The sequence below is a fragment of the Camelina sativa genome, chromosome 12 (genome assembly GCF_030686135.1).
Source record: "Camelina sativa cultivar CO46 ecotype springtype chromosome 12, ASM3068613v1".
Taxonomy (NCBI): domain Eukaryota; kingdom Viridiplantae; phylum Streptophyta; class Magnoliopsida; order Brassicales; family Brassicaceae; genus Camelina; species Camelina sativa.
In genome coordinates this window covers 1,703,400-1,721,696 of record NC_141891.1, presented here as the reverse complement: position 1 = coordinate 1,721,696, position 18,297 = coordinate 1,703,400, and the positions used below count along the sequence as shown (strand labels likewise).

Here is an 18,297-nt window from a genome sequence, read left to right as displayed (position 1 = left end):
CCAAGTGAGATACTTTGCAATGATTTTAAAGCAATTACATATTGTGTTCATTCTTTAGCTTGGTGAGAGAGAGAGAGAGAGAGAGGGAGATTCTATATTTCTACTGATTAGTCAAAGAAGCAAAACTCCAACTCAAATTTAAATTATATAAAATAAAAAGGGTACAAAGAGAATAAACCCATGAGTACACTCTGTAGCTCTAAGCTCATCTTGACTTTATCCTTTATCCTCCTCTTTCCCTTCTATCTGTTATTTTTGATTTCAAATAACGAAGTTACGTTATTCTCCAAGAACATATATATATATTCTCATCCAGCACCAAGTATATATGGTTTTGCATCAATAATAAATTTGATTTAGATCGACCGAACCAATTTCAGTTAAAGGAAATGATTCAAGTATATGGGTTAGGTCAAAATGTGTTACGTTTATTAAACTATGTTTAATTTATAAGCTTTGAACTAAAATCAATTAATATTAAATAATTGTACGCTTTATGTTTGTCATATATTAATATTTGAGATGCATTATCGTAGTGTACATTTTTCAACATAATTAAGTGTTGTCAAAACACTAATATTCCAGAACAAAACATACTGAGGTTAATGTTAAGATATATCAATAATAAAATACAGTTAAGATATATCAATACAATAATAATCTTGTTGGAGGACGACGTCGTGTGCCGCCAAACACGAACGGACAAAATACGTGAAACAGGAAAGAGTATATATGATGAAATGAATATATAAAACACCAAGAAGAGACCCAGAGAGAGAGGGAACAAAGAGAATCCGATCGGTCTTGAGATTGGTTAATTTTTGGTTCAATTGAGATACGACCACCGCTTTCCCAAAATATGCCTCTCTCTCTCTCTCTCTCTCTCTCTCTCTCTCTCTCTCTCTCTCTCTCTCTCTCTCTCTCTCTCTCTCTCTCTCTCTCTCTCTCTCTCTCTCTCTCTCTCTCTCTCTTCTTTCTTCTGCTCTTTGCTTCGTAGAACACGAGATCTAACGATTACCCCAAGACACTAAGTGTTCGACTTTGTAATTTCACATTACATGTCATGTCTCTTCACTCACGTGACTTGTAATCTTATTATAATCTACCCTGCATTTGCATCTATTTATTCCTAAGTAAGGCACATTTCTTGCTCTATATAAAATCATGGTGCATGGCATGCATGCAAAAAGCTAGTGTGCTATATAACCTGTTTTAAATTTTCATTACCGATTTAGCATAGGTAACGTCAGCTCGTTTTAGCCATACTAACAACTTAAAAATAAGAAAGGAAAACAGAAAAAAAAAAATGAAAAAGAAAGAAAAATTCTAGACCTCAAAAGCAACAAGATCAGTTACTCCATTCGTTGCATTGCAAAGCCCATAGTTATTACTCCATTGCTTCTTCTTTGGTTCTCTCATTCCCCAACGTAACGAGACAGCGTGTTTTACATCCATTCAAGCCCATAACGTAACGAACTATCGCCTTATACAGGTACGGCCCAATTCACGTTTCCCGGTCCATCGCGTCAAAGCATTTTAATACATTTTTTTCCAAAGTTAAATTAAATAAAGTATAATTGTTAATTAATAATTTTATAGTGACTTGTGGTGTAGACTTTCAATCAGTAATATATAAAATACAGATGAAAAAAAAAAAAAATTAATAATTTTAGAATCAATGAGAATCAAATTTTTTGAGTTTAAAATAATCGTTCGTTCCTAAAAATAATAATCGTTTGTAATTGTCACTTTATATTGTAACAACAATGTTTATCAACTTTGTGTACCCATTGAACTCAAAGAGACCACCATACACATCACTCATCGACCAAGTCCCAATTACACAAAATCTCTTATATAAACTAACTCAGGAAACAGATTTTACAACAAGAGCCAAACTGGTTTACTTAAGACCATCATTGTCAACCAATAAAGAAGAAAATAAAATACCACAAACATATTAGCTCCAACTCTCTCTATAAACAGACACAACGAAAAGAGCTTTTTCTTTAACTGCACTTTGGAGTTTTGTAAAAAAGAATAAAGATGCTTTAAACCTGTCCTTGTTACAGTAATGATGATGACCTCACCGTCTTCTTCCATGTGATGTCTTTGAAACAGCTTTCATACCTTGAGAATCTCTGAAGCAGACAAAGTGAACTAACGTTTTCCCGTTGGGGTAAACAGCAAAGACGCTTGTTCCTATCTTTTTGTTGCACAATGAGCACATGCTATCGCTTGTTACTTGCGCTACTCCTTTCCTATGTTTGTACAGTTCCTCTTTCACCTATTTGTTTCACATTAATTTGCTTCGTTACAAATGACATCAAGCCTAAGAGCTTCTTTTTATGCTAGGTGCCAGTAGTTTATAGTCAGCATATGTGGTTTCAATTGACTTATTCCAAGTAAGATTAGACCGAGAAAGATATGCATGTGATTACTTTGGCTTCCAGAAACACAAACATACCTGTAAGTTTTCACTCTGCCTCAAACTCTTGATGACTGAATAGTTCCTGTGTGCTTCACTTGAGTTTCTTAGAAGGGGTGCAAGAAACGGAAGCAGGTTCTGTAGGGAATTGGATAAAGAATTGGGATGAGCTTCAATAATATGCTAGTACTAGTCATGCGACAAGTCATATTCAAAACATTTTACCTGGAGTTTAGTTTCTCTAGGTAGAAGCTTAAGGGCTTGTGCACCGTTGATCCTTTCCCACCTTTGGCTCAACAGATCAAGAACTTCAGAAATCATAACGGTGGAGTCTCCTTCTTCCATGGGTTCTTCAGCATCAACATCGCTTCTTCCACTGTCAGTGCTGCTACTGAGACCAAATCGCATATCCTCAGCACCTTCTATTGCAACAATTTTCTTGGAACGACCTCCTTTAACTTTTGAAGACAAAACAGAGTCCATCATCTTCGTGGTGTCTGAACTTTCGAATGATCCTAGAGCTACAATCCGTTTTGCAAAGTCCTTTGCGCTTTTCTTTGGGTTCAGATATATTTGCAGCACTGTGAGGTAGATATTGCTTGACGGTTTTCCAGATGGTAGATAAGAAACGGACTCATATATACGATCACAGTAAGCCAGTGCCAGATCAGGTGCATGGAGCTATAAGAACAGAAAAAAAAAACCCAATGAGTTAAGCCATAAGAAACACTCCATAGAATCCAAGGATATCTGAATTCTATATACTTACCTATACAATGATACATCTACAAGATGCATTTGCATATCAAAGTATTTTATAAGCACAGCTAGCCAACATTTAGAAGATTATTTGTTCAAGAAAATCAATTATATCTGTATACGTGGAGATTATCGATTGGTACCTTGTGAACATAGATCGACAAAGCAAGCTCATGTTGATTCATTTTGCCCAATATAACTGCACGCTCTTCATAGAGAGCATCACGTGGAAGACGCTTCAACAAAGGCTGTGGACTATACCCAGAGATGCTCTCCAAAGCAGACAATAGTTTTTTCCTTTCAGGAGGATGATCCTTCTCATCCCATTCCTGCTGCGCACTTTTTGCAGCATACAAGTCAAGCACATCCGAAAGGTAGATTTGTACCTGTAACGTTATTTAAATTGTTACTGCCAATAATATGTAATGTAATCTTAATGAAAATGCTTCGCATATGTGATATTTTCTCACCATCTCGTTTTGGAGATTTCCAGAAACTGCGGTTTCATTCATTGCCATCATGAGTTCTAAATATCTACCCTGCATACTTGGAGCATGCTGCTTCAGATACGAATTGACAAGGTCAGCCGAGATATTTCCAGACAAAAACAAGTCGATGGTTTGAGTTGGACAGATTTCAAGGACAAGCATAGAGTACTCCAAGACAAGCATAGGATCAGTCCTGCAGAGAGGCTGCAGAGAGAAATCAACCAACAGACAGTTAGCATCTCACAGCTGCTTCTTAGAATATTCAACTTTAAAATGGGAATGTAGACTAAGTTATCTTCAATCAGACAAATTTTTCGTTTTCTATGACCATTTAGAATCTAATGATAGACGAGACAAAAGGTTAGCAACGAGAAAACCTGCCTTGAGATATTCAATGATCAACTCAGGACTAAATATCTGTGTAGCTTCAGTTTGTGACTGGTTTGATTTGGACTCCTCCGACAGCTGATTAAGAAGCTTCAGGGCTTCATGGTGCATCGAATTGCTTTTGAACAATTCTAATAGTGCCGAATAACTTTTAGTTTTCATGAGAATCTCCTCACAAATTTTAACGTCACAGTAGTTGACACCCTTTAATAACTCTGTCGCAGCTCCAGACTGGCCAGTGTGTAGAAGTGCTTGGAGAAGAGCTGTATCAAGGATCGCAGCCATCTCCCTGGCACCTGAATTAAGCGGGATCGTACCACGTCCCTGCAGAAAAAAGATGTTAAACCCTTGACAAAATTACTATCAAACATCCAAATCAAGGAAAACTGTTTTCAAGGGATTAGTCAATCAGTAGCTCCCAAAAGCATATAAAGTCTTATTATCCAAGAACTAGTCATCAATTAGCTATTAGGGAAGATAAATCATATCCACCTTGCTGGACTTCTTAGACTTAGATGAATCATATGCCCCATATGTTTTACCAACAGCATCTGAAATGACCTCTTCTGTTCCTTCGGAAGTGGCCTTCTCGATAATAGCCGGCCTCCTCTTCTGCAAGTACTTTATAAGTGCCATCAAAGTGTTGTGACTCATTTTCTTAGATTCAAGGGCTTCATTGTCCTCAGATTCCAAAAAGTACCGGGGAGATGAAGACTCCATATCATCTAAAATGCCGGATGAACCTCTTGACAGAGATTCTTCATCACCAGAAATGTCCACCATCTTCTCTGGTTTAGGAATAATAGTCGTTTGAGGAAGAATGATGGATGGATACATGGAAAGTACATGTGTGATATCTACTTGAGATGCAAGGAAGTGTTCCATGGCTTCCTCATAGCTCCCGTTCTCAAAAAGATAATGAGCAAATCTGTATCATGAAAATAATGTGTTGAATATGAACATAAGGATAATGAGCAGTTCTGTGCACATTATGATTAATGGGTAACTATTAGAGGTAGAGAAGGGCTTCTAGCTTAACAAACCTTGTATGAATTGAACTCTCTTTCGCAGCTCGTAGGCTTGACTCCTCAGGGGGGAGTAATTTGCATAGAGCTAAGGCTTCCTCAAAGTTTCCCGAAGCTGTTAATTGCACAATCTGCGATGAAACTCAAACCTTTTCAAAATATTTCAAAGCAACTACTAGAGTTAAAGCAAATTCCCATCACTTTTACATACCAAGGAAAAAAAAACGAGCAAACTGAAATAGTGTCATATTCAACTAACATATGAGATAAAATGTAATATCATATTATTATATTTTGTGTAATACATTCTCATATTCATCCATGAGAAACCATAAGCAGTAACAAGAAACATTAATATTCTCACAGCTAAAGTGAATACCTGGGCACCAATAGAGACAGGGAAGAGAACACAAACAGAGTTATCCAAACCAATGATCACAGCATTGTTGCTCTTGACAAGGCGACGAATGTTTTGAAGAACAATTGTCTGTATTAAAGGATATGGACTTCGAAGCAAGCGAATCTATCAAAACAAAAGCCAAAAGGCATAAGAGCAAACGAGAAGAGAAGCAAACTGGAATGTCGCTAGGCAGGCATTCTATATACCTCAACTCGGCGAGGCAACAAGGCTATCGCATACGGGTTTTGAATAACAATAGCCGTTGGGGCCTCTGACCAGCAAAGTCTCTCTGTTTGAAGGAGCTTTCCATTTTGATCAACAAAAACTCCAATGTTCTCCTACAAGTACCAAAAGAAACTAATAAAGAAGACACTCCAAAACAATCTGAAATCTACGAAGAGATCAAAGTGACAATATTGGGGGCAAGAAGAATATCACACACAACAACTAACAGATATTAAAACAATGTTGCCCACGAAACACATTCAAAATCTTAATACAGAGTCTGTAAGAACACCAAGCCAAACACATACCTTTCCCAAAATAAGTTCACCAGAAGGTACAGATATCACAAGAGGAGGAGCAACCCTACCAGAAGGAAACACCTCAGAGAGTGTCCCATTGGCAGTGTTAAGTATCACATACTCTTTTTTAATGCCTAAACAAATGTTTTCTCCGGTCCAAGAAATAGACTTGACAGTATCAGGAACTCCATAGTCCCTCACTTCTACAAATCCCCCTCCTCCTGAACAATACCACCAATCATCAGAAACAACACTCTTCATCAAAATCCAACCCAAATGTGGTAGACTCATGATGATTCAAAATTGAGTACACAAAATCTCAAGAGATTTTACCATCGTGCTTGTAAACACAGACCCTCTTTTGCCTAGAGAAACACAAGTACCCACGCCGATCATCCCAAGAATAAGCATTAGCACCTTTAGCTTTAGTAATCACAGCAACAGTCTCCAAATTAGGAAGTCCATGAAACGCGATTGACTCAGAGAGAGACAGAAGCAACTCTCTCGAAGCCAACACCTCCATCGCCACAATCGGTTTCTTAGAGAATCCAGATACGGTCGTCTCGAGCACGTAAGTCTCTTGATGCAGCTCCGACGGATCGGAAGCGGAAGATTCCGACGGAGAGTAAATGCGGAGGGAACCGTCAAAGCATCCGGCGAAGAGCTTAGAGCCGTAGGATTCAACAGCATCGATCCTAGCGGGACAATCTTTGAGAAGCTGGAACAAATCATATGCGTTGTGAACCATTCCGTCGAGCTTTTGAAAATCACAAAGGATTCATGGAGTTCGAATCCAATCAGAACAAAACAAATTGGGGCAAAATCTGGAGAATGATGAGTGGGATCATGAACCCTAAGTCCAATGATTACAAAAGAAACGATTTTTATTACGAAAGATTCATCCTTTTCGATTTCTGAGCTTTGAATTCAACTTGGAGCAGAGACGGAGATGATTTTTTTTCACAATCGAGAACGTGCGTTTGATTTAGAAAATTACCATAAAAAAAAATAAAAAAGTGAAAATAAAAAATTGCAAAATATTTTAATAATTTTTGGACGAATGGTCCCGGCGGGGCTCGAACCCGCGACCTTCGGCTCATAAGACCAACGCTCTAACCAACTGAGCTACGGGACCGCTTATGTTTATTAATATCATTAACTAAATTTATTAATTATTTGATTATTTCATATGGAGTATTATTTCATATGGAGTAAACGAAAATGTTGTTGATAGCAATTATTTCCATAAACATATTTATTCATATAGATTTGATTATTTAATAATATATAAATATATTTATTAATAGAGATTTTTTTTTTTTTTTGCTAAAAGGCATTTATTAATATAGATTTGATTATTTCATATCGAGTAAACGACAATGTTGTTATAAAATAGCATGCAATGTTGTTATTTCCATCAGAAATGGAAGTACATAGAACTAGAATGTATACTCATGAACACAAAAGAGATTAATCTCATATATCTTCAATTAATGAACACAAAACTAGGAAATTACACATGGTAACAATATTCTCACACGTACATAAGCTTTAATGGCAAGAATAGTCTCTGCTAATTTAAAAACATTTATTAAAAAGTCTTTGGCTCACTAATGGAACTTTATTAATCTTCAAGATAACCAGCACATTCTATAATTGGCTCTTCTTCTATCAATGAGAGAATACACCTTTATTTTTCTTCTTTCTCGATATATATATAATGTATATATATTCAACTCTTAAGGTCTCAGCTAGCTGCTGATGCTATAGAAGTCGCCGGCTCAGGAACAACATCGGATGGAGAGAAACCGTTTGGTTTGGGATAGTGCTTCTCCTCCAATCCCCAGTATTTTTCTGTTTTGACATCGTCTTCACACATTTGTCGTGAGAAAACTTCATGATCATACTCTAGTGTTGCTTTTCCTCCAAATTCTTTGGGGAGGTTCTCTACATCGAAGTGTGATGTCATCAGTTCATCACTTGCTTTGTCTTTTGGGTACACAAATTTCACCTTTTGAGCTGTTCTTGGGTCCAAGAAGTACTTAACAGCCTACACAGAGAGAAGAGTAGGTAATGAATCTTTTTCTAAAGAACAAAAAAAAAAAGAGAAAGAGACAAAATTTGATGATTGTGTACCCTGTAGACTGCTTGGAAGAGTCTTGGTGGATTGTAGAGAAAAGCGATACCGAGTCTCTCAGGGTAATGATTCTGTAGAATGTAGACGATTTCGCGTGTTGTTTTCATAGGGACATTAGCAGCCATAGACCAACCAGTGAAATCGATGAGCCAAGACATTTGTTCTTGTCCCTTGGGAAGATTTAGGATTGCATTTTCAAGAAGATATACCAAATGTCTTATATTACCTTCTGGTGATGTTGAGTTCTGTTTCATATGATTAGATGAAATATATATATGAGTATTTAAAACTCTTGAAAAGGTTAGATGTTAAAAAAAAGGTGGCTTACTACTAACCTGTAACGCGGGTCTCATTATAAGCACTACTCTACCTTGTCGATCATGAAAACTAGCTCTTGAAACTTTTCCTGTCTCACCTTCATGTGCTACTTGATTCTGGAAAGAAACATTCAAAAGTTGATTCAAGCGGAAGAAAACAGAAGATTGAAATGAAGTATATATAGAATAACTCAAATTGTTTGTACCCAACGGATCTCTTGAGGTTTGTATGTTGATCTCCATTTAAGAGTTTCCTCAATCATTTTCTTGGCTTTTTCCACATTCCAGTTACGAGCATCCAAATATCTCCTCAATGAAGCATCAGAGCAGAAAACTAAACTATGTCCCGAGAGTGGTCCTATAGCGGCTTTCAATTCGCTAACCTGATGTTTTACAAGTTCTTATAACTACAATAATATTTTGGAAGTAATATCATATATACAGTGAAAAAGAAAATTCTTGTACGTACCTTGTTGTCTTTGTGAGAATCATCCTCGAGTTGGTGAGCATTCCTTCTCTTGAACATGTTTACTTAACAATTTAAGAAGATAGCTTCAAAGCCTAGAAAAAAGATCAAAACAGAATTTGAAAATTTGTAATCAAGTTTTAAGCACACCAATTCCTAGAGACTATCCAAGAATCGGCTATAAATAGAAATTAAACTGATAAACACAAAAATCTTACATCTAAAACGGGATCAAGAGTTCTTCTAATACTAGTATTTTTACCACATAAAGATCTCAAATGAGGAAAAGAATTTTCATTATAATCCAACTTTGAATCTTCTTTAACATCTGATAAAATTCTAATAAAACAAGATGACTCGATCGGTGACTAAAAAAATCTTCTAGAAAAGCACTAATAAAACGACTTGTCAAAAAAGACATAAATAAGGCTTTTTATGACCCTTGTGATTCAAAAAAATTATTACATTAAAACAAAATAATTCTCCACCATGAAAAGTTTTCTAATCATGATCGTGAATCTAAACATTTCCAAAATATTCAGTAAATAAAATCATGATACAGAAAAACAGAACAACAAGAAAATTAAAGAAGCTCACGGAATTATATGATCTTCGTCGTCGTCTCAAGAGAGAACAGAGAAGAAAGCTAAATCTAAGCGAAAGAAACGTAAAAGAGAATCATCTCACCTGATAATACGGATCTTTCTTTCTTTCAGTAGATGAAACTGATCACAGAGAGAGAGAGAGAAAGAGAGAAAGGATCAATGGGGAGTTTGGTCGTCACGCGAGTATCATTCCCACTTCAAAAGGAGTTAAAAAAAAAAAAAGCTTTAGAAACGTGAAGACATAATATTATTAAGACCAATTTATGTGGCATGTAAAAATTAAAACTTTTCTTTTTCAACCATTTAAAGCTGGCCCTATGTTTGTTATTGTGAAAGGCCCATTTTGGTTGAAAATATTATAGTAATATTTTTGGCGTTGGACAAAAATAATTCAGATCTGAAACGATTTTATGACAAGAGGACAAGATCCCCCCATCAAGTAATAATAATTTGGTGGTTTTTCCAAAATCCTAACCTTCTTTCACGTTCAACAAAGTCTTTATCTGTCTCTGTAACTTTATTATACAAATGGTTAAATTATCTGTCTTTATCTATGTTGTGTCACGAACTCACGATCTAAGTCATTTAGAATACGTAACTATAATTAACTTCAAATAAATAAAAATGTAACAATTTTTCAAATGTGCAAACCACTCTTTCAAGGTTTGGGTAAAACAACAAAAAAATAAAGAAAGACAACAAGTCCAACAAAGACAGCATCAGCTAACATAATATAAATAATTTAAACGTAACGTTTTACTCGATCTATTGATTTTTAAAATACATTAAAGATTCGGTTTATAAACACTATCATGTGCATATGATTTGGTTTACTCTTCAAATAAAACGGTATAACATAGAGTTGGCATCTCTATGGTTTTGATTAAATCAACAGCATTGACATTGGAACGATTATTATAAGGCATAATAACATTATAATAACACCATGTGACGTTAATCCGATACCAAATCGATACTTAATTTAATAGTTTTTACCTATCATCACTTCCTGCTATAAAGTAATATACATCTATGTACTTGTCTTCTCTCAAATAGGTATATACTGAGAATAATGTTATTGTATATTTAACATTTTTTTCTTTGTTTTGCAGTCAATATTAAGCAGACACATTATCAGTTGTTGCTGTTACCACATCGTTAGTTTAGTATTCAAATGTTTAGCCGACCTCGATAACCTTGGAATACAATAATTCAAAAGAAACCAAATCAAACTAGAATTATTGTATCAAACGAAAACGCAACTAAACCGAACTACAGATGGTTTTATGGTTTCATTCTTTTGGATAAAGAAAACCAAAATATATATAAACCGATTATATGTCCATTTTAAATATTGAGATCTTCTGGAAGACTAGGGCAGAAACAGAATACACAAATTAAAGTATTTGAACTAATTTCTTTGCACAAGTTAAGACAATTTGACAATTTTCTATATCAAGAATTCACATTTACATGATATTTTTCTTGTTGATGCACGCACATGAATTTTAAGTTTTTTTATATATAATAGTTCAATTGTACGAAGGAATTGCAAATTTATTTGAAATAAAATGTTTTCACACCGCAAGTTGCGATTGAGTTAAGTCTTAAAAGTCCCCATACTGTATGTTTAAGCATCGATCATTAGTAAACAAATCATATTATTGTCTTTGCCTATTAATATTTTGGGCTACAAGTGAAAAAATTGGATATTGAGGTCCTTGCTTGTTATTAGCATCTTAAATACCATGTCAGCCATAGCCCTAACGTTGACCAATTCCAGTCTCCTTCGGGCCGGTTGCTAAAGCAAAGGAGGCACATCTTAATCATCCCTAGTAAACACAATTTCACTTCAAAAAATTGTGTTATCATGTGACAGTATCAAGAAATTGTGAAAAAGTTGAGAATAGAGTTAGACAGATCTGGGTGGATTCGAACCACCAACCTCTCATAAAATGAGAGCTCTACCATTTTGAGCTTACAGATCTATTAACACAAACCTTGCCCAACTGATTAAATCCAATGAGCTAGCTAAAAATTAAGCCTCTATTCAACATAGTTTCTTGCCCAATTGGTTAAAGCCAATGAGCTAGCTTACGCCTCTGTTCAACTTAGTTCCTCCATCCCATCTTAATTAACCACCATGATAGCAAACCCTCTCTACAATAAGGATGATAAACGAAAGCCAATCAAAGATATAAATCGAACTTTCAAACATGTATAAATTAGCCGTTTGAAAACAGTATGTAAAAGTAAAACCACAAAGTCTGCAACACTAGAATTCGCAAACTAAAAAAATTTCCATAGTATAATGCAATATTGTTGGAGGACACTCTTGTAACACACAAGATACATCATTAGGTAAAACTTCAAAAGATTAGATATCAACTATCAACTATGCTAAAATAAATAAAAGCGGTGGAGTCGAACTGAATCCAAATCTCATCATACCAATACTGATCAGACAGATTACTTGTTCTAAATACCTTCTATACTCCTGTTACATCTTCTCTGAAAACTAGCTCTACTTGAGCCAATGCTCAAACGCTCTTGCCATCGTCGTAAAAGCCATACAAAACAAGATAATATATACTAATACAAGAGTATGTTTAAAGAATTCGGCAGAATGATTTCACTATAATACTTCTTTATGTATATAAAAAATATAAGAGTACATCTCCACTACAACCGTTCTTTACACTATAAACTGCGTTTCTGAAAATAGAAAATTGCTAGGAGTTGTTGTAACAATCGAACAGACAATTAAACTCCAACAATGCTTTACGGATTAATGATTTCATCTTTCAATATGAGAGTATGAAGCAAAATTTAAATGCCAATTCGAGGGTTATATGATTACTGAGAGTCAGATTTGTTCTACTGATGCAGATCTGTTAATTATGATAGAAACAAAGTGCATAAAAATTTAAATTGAAACTTCGAAAATTGAAAGTACCTTTGTTGAAGAAGTATGTTGGATTTAGGTATGGCCAGGCTTGTCTCCAGATCCGCTGGTCTTTAGGATGCGATTCGTTTGAGATATGTTCTGAGAATTTTTGAGGAATCGAGATCAAGGGAGTCAAAGAGTAAGAGAGAGACGCAAGACACACACACAAGTGAGAGGGGAGAACCCGGGCAAAAATAAAAATCCCCCGTGCGAACTCCCCTCACCCAACACGAAACTTTTTTTTTTTTTTATTAAGGTTTTTGTGACCTGCCATGCAAGCGCACCTGTCATGGCAAAGGTCGGATGACAAAGATGTTTAATCAGAACTCAAGCCTCTTTCAAAGTTATATCCCCAAAAGGCTGTATCGTCCCAAATCAAATCATCTCATACATCCAATCATCTCAACTCACATCAATTCACATATCTCTGCTTCCTTCTCTCTCCCTTCTTCTTCTTCAATCTCTCCTCTCCACGGATTTGGGTTAGCTCGATCAAAAAATGAATTCTCATCACCTCCATCGATAGATCAGCACCGTGTCATCATAGATCTGACGAACCTCGAGCCCGATTTCATAATACAAGACCAGATCTGGAATCCGAAATCAAACGAACAAATAAATACCAGATCTAACTCAATCGAATTGAAACGAATCAGATCCAATTACGAGAAGCCATAATTACCAGTTCTTCAACCGATCGTCGGCGATCTTGAGCTCTTCGATCTGTCTTCTTGCGATGAATCAACTGGAGAAACTTGATCTCTTCATATAAGACGCCGATCTGTAGATCGGAAGAGGATATGTGACGATCTACATCGAGAAGCCTCCGAGACGACGACGTCGTAGAGAGATCTAAGAGAAAACGATGAACAAAAAGGTTGAAGGAATCAATGAATAAAGCGGATATCAATGAGATACTACTAATATATCGACGCGTTATTATATATATAGAGAGGGTAAGGGTTAATGGACGGACGAGATTGATTTATTAGATATAAGATGAACGGTTTGAGATTTATCTTGTTGGAGAGATTACGTGTTTTAGGGCTTTTATTATTGTGAGGCGGTTGTTTTACACATAAAAATAATAAAAAATAAAAGAAAATTACAAGAGAAAGGCGTTTTGGGAAATAGACAGCTAATATGCGTTGTTGGTGTTTTACCAATTCATTTCATTGCGTCGAACCTAAGCACGTTTTCTCATTGACAAAATGGTATATTCTTCGTAGCAAGTTCCTTCACGACTCTTCCTTTATTTTACTTTTTTTTGGTCTTTCTTTTATATTTATTAAAGTCATTATCATATTTTAAAGAGAAAATATTGGCCTACCTTCTAGAACAATCTTTCACGGGCCATAAAAGGAAATGAGCTGTGATAAAGCCCAATATCAAAGGCGGCAACTGCTCTTGTCAATCCCGACCAATCACATGTTCAGGAAATACTATCTTGTAGAGACATGCATGACAAACACAATACAAGATCTAATAGTTTCTCTAGCAGAAGTCTCCATGAGGATTACTAACATTCTTGTTTCCTGTTTGCGATCCACTACCTCTAATCTCAGCATAACCTGGGGGCAGTTTTGGCGGATGGACAACAGGCAAGTTCATGGAAGATCCCGGGACACTAGAAGGTCGGAATGACCAATTGATTGTGCTGATACCTGCAGAGGGAGATGGATTTGAAGGGAATTGGTTATGTTGTCTTAGATATATAGGCAATGTGTCCTTATCACTTAGCTGCTGCTTATCAGGTTGTTGCTTATCATAGTCCATAGCACTAGGTTTTCCTGCTTCGCTTATCATCTCCGCTGGGTTCATGACACTGGCAGTTCCAAACAGCCAAGGCTGTCTGAATTTTGGCTGCTTATCTTCTTTGCCTTTGGGTTGTTGGTAGGTATGATCAAAGGCTTCGATTGGTTTGACAGATGGCTTGTTGTCTCTGTCCGTGAAACTTGGCTCAGGTTGATCCGCGGCTCTAGGAGTTGTTGAGCGGGTTGTGGATATTGTCGTTGTGGGAAATGCTTTCTCTGGTGGGACGGCTGGTGTGTAGTTAGATGGGAGCAGGTCGTCCCAATTTTCTAGCAGTTCCTTGTAGACTTTACGTAAGGTTACCTCGGTTAGTCCGGTTATTTTACAAATTTCTGCTTGTGTCTTTCGTTTGTCTTCAAGCTGACATGCCAGATAGATAGCAGCTGCAGAAATGCTGATCGGGTTTCTACGGGTGCAGAAGCATTTGTTGATCACAACTTCTCCAATATGTGTTGCAAGTTCCTAGGAAGATTAAAAACAGTCAAATACATTGGGATCAGAATAGGCATCAGAGTAGTGTATTCGGGGATCTTGCATTGGGATGAAATGTCATTAGCAGATATATCTAAGTCTCACTGAAGGAGGGGAAAAATCCAGGCATTGATACACCATTCACGTTGCAATTTAGGCTTTTCAAAAAGAAGTATAAGGTAAGTGGCACACCTGAGCAGATTTATTTAGTTGAAGGAGGGTACAGAATCTTGGCATATGAACTGATATAGAGTTGCTATTGATGGGTTGACTTAGTTGTAGAGCTTCTCCCAAAATCTTGATGTACTTCCCAATTTCCTTCTGCTGTACATTGGCTGCAATGGAGATTTCCTATTGTGCAACGCAAGAAAAAGACATAAGAGAGAAATTTAGTCCAAAATAATTAACTGAAAGAAGTGCTGCTCAAATATAATAAATTCATAAGTTAGTCCACACTGAGTGGTAACAAATCCAGTCTCTAGATAAGAATCAATATGCATCTAAAGGCTAATTTATGAGGGAAATAGTATCATCAAACAACTAGGAAAATTGACAATTACAGTTGATATTGAAAATGTAATACACCAACGCTTGATTCCTTCCTGCAAACACAAGCTTCAGAAATCTAGCAAACACAGGTTCTAGTTCCTGAATTCAAAAAGTTCGACAGCGTTCTATGGCAGATGTGCAAGAGATTTAACCAGGATCAACCACCAAGGCACAAACTTCATTCAAATCAAAATAATGAGAACGAAATGGACTAACGAAATTGCACTAAGGTAGATACAGTTACAGGCAAATGATTCCATTCCACAAAAAAAAGTGTCCCATACATTTAACATATGAAACAAAACCTTTCGATCTGAATCAAGAAATTCACAATGCAGTTTCAAGAAAATAAAGGCTCAGTAGCTGAAACTGCAATTAAAACTAGTAATCAAATAGGTTTTGTATGTACCTGAAGAGTTCTAGGCTCCTGGGCTTCCCTAATAGCTTGAACAAGGCAAGCAGTAGCTAAAGCTTCAACGCTTCTGTTCCGTAAACAAGTAGCTGAGCAACAATCCCTAAACAGCTGAAAAGCATGCTCAGAGATATCAGAATCTAACCCTAAAATCGACGCCACATCGATAATCTGCATATAAGCCCTAAGATTATCCACCACAACCGTCGACGAAGAATTCGAATTCGTGGAATTCGATGTGGACGAAGCGAGTTCTAGGGTTCGTTCGAGTTCAGCGAGATGACCGGAGAAAGAGAGCGAAGAGCGAGCAAAGATCGGGCTTGGCTCGAGTGACCAGGTTGAGAAGGCGGTGATGAATCCGGTTGGTTCAAACGGATCTTCCTCGTCTTCCGGAGACGGTTGCGCCGCCTTCTGGAGATCGGAAGTGACTAGGCAGAGAGGAGTGTCTTGGGCTCGGAGATGAAAGAGATGGTGGTTTTGCGTCTGTCGTTCTTCTACTACGCGACCGCATGATGAGCACTCCGTTATCGATTTACCGGAACTTGTGGTGGCACACCGTCCTTGCGCCGATGAACAGTACGGGCACTTCATTGTTCTGTTTTCTCTCTCTTTTTTCCTTTTTTTTTTTAATTGCGCTAAATTGTTCTTTTGAGAGACATCAATATTGTAATCATTTTATCACTTCAAATATATTACAAGAAAACTGTTAAATGTAGGGAAATAAAAAAATTTAAAATTTGCAACAATGGAGATCTTAAACTTGCACTAGACACACAGATTCAGGAGTCACAAATTTAGAAGAATAGATGTATCATAAGGATCCATTGTTTCATATATATAGCTCTATGTAACTTTTCAATCGATAGAATATATAAATTGATCTCGAAACAAGAAAATTTAATATTCCAAATTGAACTATCCATTTGGTAGTTCATCTTTTAGCTCCATATGATCGGAGGGTTTACATGTAAACGTGTGATACCAACAATACCATTATCAGCTACTTGTTGCTGGCTTGTGTAGAATTCTCTTCAAGTTTCTTCCCAAATCCCTTGCGATCTGAGAACAAACAAAACAGAGAACACTCGGGTTAACTCTTGTCTTTGAACAATCCAAATATCAAAAAATGAATTCTGAAGTTTATCAAGAAGCTAACTTGAGTAGTGTAAGCTCTACCAAACTTGACCAACCAACTTCTACAAAAGGGGTTTGGCCATAAATGCAAAAAACAAAACCGAAAGCTATAGCTATCTAAAATGTCATAACATAAAATTAAGAAGACATAATCTACTCAACCACATGCTATTATAGTTTATCACTAGATCTAAACTGTTCTCTACAATGTAATAACCTATACTAACACTAGATCTTAAGACCCAACCTTCAGCAAAAAAAACTGGACCTTGACCATTATAAGATACTACTATGAGTATCCAAAGTTCATACGGGTCTTTGAATGTTTGGATACAGAGACATTCTATCTAAGTACACTCACAATCGATGTTCTAGATTAGATTACGCAACTCCAGCCCACTAATAGAAACTATGAAAAGAGAACCAAAAAAGTACGAAACAAGAGGCAAGATCTACTATCTATTCAAACTGTATCTACTGATTCTAACTCACTAATCCCACAACTCATCAAAGAAAACTAAACAATCCAGTTTAAAAAAGCGGGATTTAAAATGAAGAAGCATCACCATTGATCTGGAAGGAGGTGGATCAATAGTAATAGACTGCACGGACATCTTGGCGATTTCACCAATAGCAGCATCTCTAACACCAGGGACATCACTAGTGAGTTCTTCATAAGCAGCTACAAAAGCCTCTTGCCAAAATCTAGGCAGTTTGATCCGACGACTACTCGTATACACATCCCACATATGCTTCACCACTTTCTCCCTCTCTTCCATTTCCTACCACAAAATTCCAACAACCTTCAAAAATTACAAATTTACAAACCAAATCAACCAAAATCACTCTGTCGAGAGAGAGTAACCAAACCAGAACGTCGAGGTTATCGTAGTTTGGAATCCCGAGATCTTCAGAGAACCGGTTTAGATTCCCGGTAGTTAACCGGAGAGTGACGGTGCCAGTAAACATGGACCAAAAAGCCAAAAGCAAAATCGCACCAAACGCCCAGAACTTGTATCGACCTCTTCCAAACAAGATCGAATCAGAGTTTTCCTTCTTCGAATTCGCCATAGCTGTTCCCGTCGCCGTACCTGAATTAGCCGTCGTCGTCGGCAACGCATCGTCCTCCTTCATCTCGATCTCAGATATAAACTACTCTCACGAACCTTGCGTAGTAGTGATGCTATTGCTAAACACCAAATCTGAGCTCTCATGGATCGATTTCACTAGACTCAAGTCAAGTGTAATCGAAAGTGTCGGCTAAATTTTGTTAAATCTGAGAGTTCACTCTCTTCTCTTCACACTAATAACTGGGCCATTGTTTTCGTAAGTAATTGGCGATATATTAGCCGTTGATCAAAATTGGTAACGAACTACTTTTAAGTGTGCGTCAATCGTGACCGTTCGTTTATAATTTGATAAAAGCCACTCAAAAG

At 36.7% G+C, this 18,297-nt stretch overlaps 4 protein-coding genes, 1 long non-coding RNA gene and 1 other non-coding gene across 9 annotated transcripts; all 6 read right to left on the bottom strand.

Moving 5' to 3' along the window:
• Positions 1-1,769: 1,769 nt before the first annotated feature.
• LOC104729520 (vacuolar sorting protein 39) lies at positions 1,770-7,080 on the bottom strand. Its single transcript, XM_010448467.3, has 12 exons — positions 6,345-7,080; positions 6,021-6,232; positions 5,694-5,825; positions 5,467-5,610; positions 5,106-5,218; positions 4,555-4,990; positions 4,057-4,386; positions 3,658-3,879; positions 3,331-3,573; positions 2,654-3,109; positions 2,468-2,566; positions 1,770-2,287 (listed from the first exon to the last, which is right to left on the bottom strand). Exons 1-12 carry the CDS (start codon positions 6,757-6,759, stop codon positions 2,087-2,089), a joined length of 3,003 nt encoding a protein of 1,000 aa, XP_010446769.2. The 5' UTR covers positions 6,760-7,080; the 3' UTR covers positions 1,770-2,086.
• TRNAI-UAU (transfer RNA isoleucine (anticodon UAU)) lies at positions 7,073-7,146 on the bottom strand. The gene has a single exon. It is a non-coding gene; the product is annotated as a tRNA-Ile (tRNA).
• Positions 7,147-7,466: 320 nt separating this feature from the next.
• On the bottom strand, positions 7,467-9,911 carry LOC104729519 (uncharacterized). 3 transcript variants are annotated; one of them, XM_010448464.3, is made up of 6 exons: positions 9,619-9,911; positions 8,935-9,026; positions 8,672-8,848; positions 8,484-8,582; positions 8,148-8,393; positions 7,467-8,061 (listed from the first exon to the last, which is right to left on the bottom strand). In XM_010448464.3, the coding sequence occupies exons 2-6, from the start codon at positions 8,989-8,991 to the stop codon at positions 7,759-7,761; spliced, it is 882 nt and encodes a 293-aa protein (XP_010446766.1). In that variant the 5' UTR covers positions 8,992-9,026; positions 9,619-9,911; the 3' UTR covers positions 7,467-7,758. The 3 variants fall into 3 exon arrangements, with proteins under 3 accessions (XP_010446766.1, XP_019088926.1, XP_010446767.1); XM_019233381.2 differs by having other exon boundaries at positions 9,529-9,717; XM_010448465.3 differs by lacking the exon at positions 9,619-9,911 and adding an exon at positions 9,150-9,526.
• A 2,255-nt stretch (positions 9,912-12,166) lies between these two features.
• Positions 12,167-13,650, bottom strand: LOC147930107 (uncharacterized). Its single transcript, XR_015573957.1, has 2 exons — positions 13,166-13,650; positions 12,167-13,073 (listed from the first exon to the last, which is right to left on the bottom strand). It is a non-coding gene; the product is annotated as an uncharacterized LOC147930107 (long non-coding RNA).
• Positions 13,651-13,841: 191 nt separating this feature from the next.
• Positions 13,842-16,531, bottom strand: LOC104729516 (plant-specific TFIIB-related protein 1). 2 transcript variants are annotated; one of them, XM_010448463.3, is made up of 4 exons: positions 15,725-16,449; positions 14,959-15,117; positions 14,599-14,757; positions 13,842-14,513 (listed from the first exon to the last, which is right to left on the bottom strand). In XM_010448463.3, the coding sequence occupies exons 1-4, from the start codon at positions 16,316-16,318 to the stop codon at positions 14,301-14,303; spliced, it is 1,125 nt and encodes a 374-aa protein (XP_010446765.1). In that variant the 5' UTR covers positions 16,319-16,449; the 3' UTR covers positions 13,842-14,300. The 2 variants fall into 2 exon arrangements, with proteins under 2 accessions (XP_010446765.1, XP_010446764.2); XM_010448462.3 differs by having other exon boundaries at positions 13,842-14,757; positions 15,725-16,531.
• On the bottom strand, positions 16,506-18,205 carry LOC104729514 (uncharacterized). The gene is made up of 3 exons (XM_010448460.3): positions 17,732-18,205; positions 17,428-17,643; positions 16,506-16,786 (listed from the first exon to the last, which is right to left on the bottom strand). The coding sequence occupies exons 1-3, from the start codon at positions 17,993-17,995 to the stop codon at positions 16,724-16,726; spliced, it is 543 nt and encodes a 180-aa protein (XP_010446762.3). The 5' UTR covers positions 17,996-18,205; the 3' UTR covers positions 16,506-16,723.
• Between the last annotated feature and the right edge of the window lie 92 nt (positions 18,206-18,297).

What these genes read in the sequence shown, in the direction of transcription:
- LOC104729514 (XM_010448460.3), bottom strand. Translation starts at nt 17,995, where the DNA reads ATGAAGGAGGACGATGCGTTGCCGACGACGACGGCTAATTCAGGTACG. An exon ending in ACGATAACCTCGACGTTCTG is followed by an intron (nt 17,644 to 17,731) that starts GTTTGGTTACTC and finishes ATTTTGTGGTAG; the next exon opens with GAAATGGAAGAGAGGGAGAA. An exon ending in CACCTCCTTCCAGATCAATG is followed by an intron (nt 16,787 to 17,427) that starts GTGATGCTTCTT and finishes GTTTGTTCTCAG; the next exon opens with ATCGCAAGGGATTTGGGAAG.
- LOC104729519 (XM_010448464.3), bottom strand. Translation starts at nt 8,991, where the DNA reads ATGTTCAAGAGAAGGAATGCTCACCAACTCGAGGATGATTCTCACAAA. An exon ending in TAATGAGACCCGCGTTACAG is followed by an intron (nt 8,394 to 8,483) that starts GTTAGTAGTAAG and finishes CATATGAAACAG; the next exon opens with AACTCAACATCACCAGAAGG. An exon ending in TCTTCCAAGCAGTCTACAGG is followed by an intron (nt 8,062 to 8,147) that starts GTACACAATCAT and finishes CTCTCTGTGTAG; the next exon opens with GCTGTTAAGTACTTCTTGGA.
- LOC104729520 (XM_010448467.3), bottom strand. Translation starts at nt 6,759, where the DNA reads ATGGTTCACAACGCATATGATTTGTTCCAGCTTCTCAAAGATTGTCCC. An exon ending in CTGTGTTTACAAGCACGATG is followed by an intron (nt 6,233 to 6,344) that starts GTAAAATCTCTT and finishes GGTATTGTTCAG; the next exon opens with GAGGAGGGGGATTTGTAGAA. An exon ending in TGTTGCCTCGCCGAGTTGAG is followed by an intron (nt 5,611 to 5,693) that starts GTATATAGAATG and finishes TTGTTTTGATAG; the next exon opens with ATTCGCTTGCTTCGAAGTCC.
- LOC104729516 (XM_010448462.3), bottom strand. Translation starts at nt 16,318, where the DNA reads ATGAAGTGCCCGTACTGTTCATCGGCGCAAGGACGGTGTGCCACCACA. An exon ending in AGGAGCCTAGAACTCTTCAG is followed by an intron (nt 15,118 to 15,724) that starts GTACATACAAAA and finishes GTTGCACAATAG; the next exon opens with GAAATCTCCATTGCAGCCAA. An exon ending in AACTAAATAAATCTGCTCAG is followed by an intron (nt 14,758 to 14,958) that starts GTGTGCCACTTA and finishes TAATCTTCCTAG; the next exon opens with GAACTTGCAACACATATTGG.